Source organism: Mastigoproctus giganteus, chromosome 8, assembly GCF_048544385.1.
Source record: "Mastigoproctus giganteus isolate SK-2022 chromosome 8, ASM4854438v1, whole genome shotgun sequence".
Lineage (NCBI taxonomy): Eukaryota > Metazoa > Arthropoda > Arachnida > Uropygi > Thelyphonidae > Mastigoproctus > Mastigoproctus giganteus.
This window is the reverse complement of record NC_143582.1, coordinates 142,341,756-142,347,171: the sequence shown is the minus strand read 5'-3', so window position 1 is coordinate 142,347,171 and position 5,416 is coordinate 142,341,756. Positions and strand designations below refer to the sequence as shown.

Sequence of the window (5,416 nt, the reverse complement as noted above, 5' to 3'; positions counted from 1 at the left end):
GACACATTCGTATGTTGTATGTATGCAATTCAGTGAAAAAATGGGCAAGACTTTGGTGTTTCGAATGTGGAATGGTATTCGGCGCGACATGAGCCAGTAACAATACCTCGGAAATTGCAACCTTACTGGGGTTTTCACGTACTGCTGTGTCTCGGTGTAATTAAGATTGTCTTAGTAAAAATTTGTCTCCTTACAGGGAATCTCCCCACCGACCGCCATGTTGCGGGCTCTCTCATGCCGTTAAACACAATCAAACTGTAGAAATCTTCAATATCAGAACCAAGACAAGAATTGATATCCGTCAAAAGAAAAAACGTATCTAGGAGGCACTTGTCAGCCTGGTTGATCTCCTGTGCTTGGTACCTCTGCTGCTTCGATCGGCGGGGGCCCCTCCCTTTCACCTCTGCTGTCCTGGCCTTCATGCTGACAGTATACTGCCCTCCGTGGGTTACTCCGCTCCGTTCTGGGCCCTTCCTGTGCGGGTATTTGAAGGCCGCCGTAGCCTAGTGGTCAGGCGCGCGGGTGCATAAGTACACGTGCCTTGAGTGACCGGGGTTCAAGCCCGTGACTGCTGAATACGGTGCTGTTTCTTGTATTCTGTCTATCTTGTTAACTCCTCTGACTGTTTGGTCGTCCCGGAGTATAAACAGAAAATTTATTTATTTATTTTTATTTGGTGATCATGGATGCTGGAAGATGCTTTCCTTGGTGATCGTTCCTCCCAGTAACAAAGTGGCCAGATGAACAATACAAACAACATGCCAACACACAGCCTACGGTATCCAACGCAACTCACACTCATCTGATTTTGCAGTCTTGCATCTTCACAGTGCCACTAAGTGCGGTTTTGTGGGAAACCACTGTCACCGCGTTAAAAAAACACTGTCTCAGTAAAGCCTTGCTTTATTTCTATTATTTTCAAATTCCAAAGTGGATCCCTCTGCTGATCCCCCTCTTTTCTATCTTTTCTTTTCCCTTCCAAGTTCCCACACTTCTGCTTTCTTTTCTCATATCTCTAATTGGGTTTTCCTGGGTCTTTTTCTGTGTTGACCTAGCATAAGCTATTAGTAGATCCTGTCCGCCTCCTTGTGGTAGAGGTGGGACGTGGTGACCAGGTTTTGTCGCTTCCCACCTGCTAAGAGCCAAGTACCGGCCGATATCATAACATTTACACACTCAACACACTACATACAAATGGCCGGTTTTGGCGTAAGCCTCAACACAAGAAGTATAATAGCGGCTAATGGGGGACACCCTGGTATCCGCCACAACAACAAATACACATTAATGTCTCTAAATGTCCCCTATCTCAGTAACTAAATAATATCCAACCAAAGTCAAACCTGTGGTTGGAAACAGCTCGTTGACGCTAGAAGCCAACGGAGACTGACAAGGCTCCTGAAAAGTAACAATAAGGCTACAGTCAACCAAATAACAATCCAATACAATAGTAATATCCAAAGAAGAATTTCAGAATGCGCAACTTGTCGCGGATAGGGCATCACGACGAAGACCGAACGAGGTTCTGCTCCTGTCAACAAAAAATAACACAGTACACTTACAGTGGATTCAGAAGAACCAACGGTGATAAGTATAGGTTAGGAAATACTTTGCCTAGTTTGCGAAACTAGATTCCTATTTTTACAAGATGATTGGTGGACCAGAATATGGGGCACTATCGTGGCATGAATATGAGAGCCCACCCTGCCAGGTGTCAACAATGCAGACTGGTTTATGATATTGTACATTAAGTCCTTTTATACCAGTATATCAACATTACAATATCACAGGTTATCCGAAAATTGTTTCCGACCAGGCGCATCCATTCATGGCTGTCGCTCTACGAATGGATTATTCTAACAGGATATTGTGCCATGTCGCAAGGCCAAAATTCTATAGAACTGGTTCCAAGAACATGAGAATGAATTCAGTCTATTGAGGTGGCTTCCCTCATCAGCATATCTTAATCCAGTCGATCACCTATTTTAAGTGGAATGAGCTCTTCAGAGTGGAGATCCTGAACTTTCAATTTTCAGTAACTATGGGAAACGGTTGAGTCAACGTGGACCATCATCCTTCTGGCATGCTTTCGACAATTCGTTGAGTTCATGCAACGAAGAATCCAGGCTGTTATGTGGCCTGGATTCGCTACTGCTCGATCTTAGTTAGATGTACTAAAAAGTGGCCAATTAGTGTTTAAGTAATTGTTGCCTACCCCAACTAACGTTAAAATAACTTTAGTAGACAATATATGTCAAAACCTTTATATAAAACTAAAGCCATTAAAATACACAGATAATCAAATAATACTGATAGAAATGCTACAATTAGTTTAAAAGAATTAAATATAAACAAATAAGGTTAAAAGCCCAGAAGGTTTCGTCATTTACATGATGAGTTTCTCAACTATAAAACTTTTGATGAAAGCAAATGGTACATGGCCATAGCTGTACAGGATGACTTAACATGGAAAACATTGGAGGGGGATGGAGGAAAGACAAAATGAAATGTAGAGGGAAGAAAAAGAAGGGGGGGGGGGAAAGATAAGTGTCCTGTTCCTGAACTCCAAGGGTTCCTCATCAACAAGTTGGAGACTCCTAAACTACAGTAGTGCTCCTCACTAGTTGGGCCGTGAAGGAATTTTAAATGAAGCCCGAGAGACTTTTTAGATTGGTTAAAAAATGGTCACTATATTTATTTGGGGATATGTAAATATAATATATTCATTCAGATTAGCTTTTGTGGATAACATTTTCCACATTTAGATATTTGTGGTTTCGATCTTTTTATTTGCTTCTCATTTAATGGACGCTGTGCCGATTATTCTCAAGATGTGTCACAATCTGAAGAACTACTTCACAACAAATATCTGAGAAATCAGTTAATCACTGAATAAACTGTTCTTGTAAACTTTTCTTATTTCTCTTAAGAATAGGTTAAAATTAATTAATTTTGGAGGGGAGGGGCGAGCAAGAGCTCGCTACATCTCTGTAAATTGATTCCTTCCAAGCTGTAGACCTTCTCGCTGTAAGAAGATAATTGTCAGAAGAAATTATTTTTCTTTTTCCATCGCTGTTCATTCTTTGCTGGACAATGACTAGATTGTGTGAAATATACAAACGTCATACTCAGACTAACAGAAAAAATTGAGTTTAGAAAAATTTCATTTCTAAAAATCGATAGATCTTTGAACGCTCCAATTATGTATTTTGCATTCCCAAACGTTAATTGAATTTTTTCAGAATTTAGCGTGGAAAAATTCTCGTGACTTTAATTATAAACAGTCACAAATTGTTTGCAGCTTTGCGAGCTTCTCTTAGGAGAAGGGAGGCGACAGAGACCGAATCATAGTCATTCTTCTGCTCAAAATCCCCTTAAACTTATTGTGCATAAATGAGAATTTTATGTCGAACAACAAAGTTATTAAAATTAGCGCAAATATATTCAGCTTAGGCCAATAAAATTGTGCACCATTCTGTTAGTCTGAGTAATTTAGACGAATTTTGAGTATTTACATGACAACAAAGACCAGACATTGAGGCTACTACTACGATCAACACTGTTTGGTTTCGTTCACACAAACAATACTTGACTTAGTTGAAAGGGAGTTCACAGGAGGACTTCGCTAATGGATGCACCTCATGCCGACACAGAATGGACGGAAGGTATGGGCAGGAAAAAGAGCTCACCTTTATCAGCTGGATGACGCTTGGCGACATGACGTGCTAGCTCAGTCATAGCGTAGAAAATGTTAGAGCAGTATGGACAAGTAAATGGAATGATCACAGCTCTTGTGCCGAAGAGACCATTGCTTTTGCCACTACCGAAAGTTATAGGCGAAGCGTTTGTTATCCCTGAAGAGTTTGTTTGGCTTTCTTGAAGAGGTGGAGGCTCGTAGTCTGCATCTGCATGTCCCGAATACACCTCGCTCTTCTCACTTTTCACTGCTGCTGCGGAATGTGATAGCACGTGCTTGTGAAGGTAAGCTTTCCGCCGGAAGCGTTTTCCACATACGCTGCAATCCAGATGACCCGCGTCGCTCGGAACTTCCGCCTCTTCCGCTCCCATAGTCGATCCCGGAGAAAGAATCGAGTGTTTGCTTTCAGAATCGCTGCAATCGGGGGAGTCCTGCCTCTTCGGATCCTCGTTTCTTTCCGAACTACTGCTACACAATGCACTGCTGGAAGCAGTGATGGCGCGGGACATGGAAGAGACGGTCGCCCGTGGCTTGTGCCACCGCCGATGAGACGCCAAGTTGGCTGGACAGTTGAATGCCTTGTCGCATTCAGGACACCGATATTCGACGTGGACGATGCGTGAGCAACGATGTTGAGCGAGGCTGAAAGCGTCCGGGTAACATTCCTTGCACAGCTGGCATACATAGGCTCCGATTCGGTTTTCGATCTTGGCGAGCTCAGCCCGCGCCTCCTCTGTCACCTCCACGACATTCAAGGTGGGATCGATGTCGCCTCGCCTTACGGGGACGGGTAATTCATCTTCACTGTCTGAATCGCGGATCCAAGTGCCGGAAACTGGAGACGTTTTGTTTTCGTCAAAATTGAATTTCCGGACTAATTTGACCTTCTTCGTGACTCTCGGCTTCCGCTCGTTGTCGTACTGCAGTGGCGATGATTTTTTCATCAGAGGCTGGGACGGATGTGGAAGGGAACGTTCGTCTAAATGGACAGCCGAGTGAAGCGATTCGTGTATACGAGCTACTGTAGGTCCGAAGTGGACGGAGTCGATGACGGAGGGCGATGTCACCATCGATGGCGATTTAAGGAGGGCCAAAGGTTCATCCTGAGTGGCATATTCGGTGGACAACGTAGGAGAGTTGCTGCTGCCATCTGGCTCCACTTGAAGTTTTTCCAACAGGGCAGGGACGGACGGAACTGGGAAACCAGGCAGAAAAGGACTCAGCTCGAAGGCATCGTGATCGGAGCTACAGTCACTGCGATCCTCGTCCGAGTACCGACTAATGCGGCTATATACTTGTGGCGACCTTCGGTAACGCTTTACTAAAAATCCTCGCGGCATCGTGGGTTTATGAAGATTTCACACGTGCAGAAACGACCCCTCGCCGACCGAATCTGAGGAGTTTTTGTTAAATCGAGGCGCTTGAATCGTTCGTCTGCATCTCCTGAATGCTGAGTATTAGCCGTTGTTGCTACGGCCGCCAGCAGCAGCCGCCGACGCCGCCAAAGGAGCGAGCTGAGTAGCAACAGGCACTCGGCGCCAATTGTTACATTTTTGTGCAGCCCATGAGGCTGCTCCGATCACGTTACGCTGGCTCCGCCCATCCCTACCAGATGGTTCCGCTGTAGAGACGCTCCAGCATGTCATCGCCGTGTTCGATAAAAGTGTTTAGCTTCTCCTAGACACGTACCTATAGCTACAAGTGCTGACGTTCCCTTTT

General features: G+C 44.4%; 1 protein-coding gene across 1 annotated transcript; it reads right to left on the bottom strand.

Moving 5' to 3' along the window:
- Window positions 1–3,639: 3,639 nt before the first annotated feature.
- On the bottom strand, window positions 3,640–5,037 carry LOC150081866 (insulinoma-associated protein 1a-like). The gene has a single exon (XM_090380350.1). It carries the CDS (start codon window positions 5,035–5,037, stop codon window positions 3,640–3,642), a length of 1,398 nt encoding a protein of 465 aa, XP_090236476.1.
- Window positions 5,038–5,416: the final 379 nt, after the last annotated feature.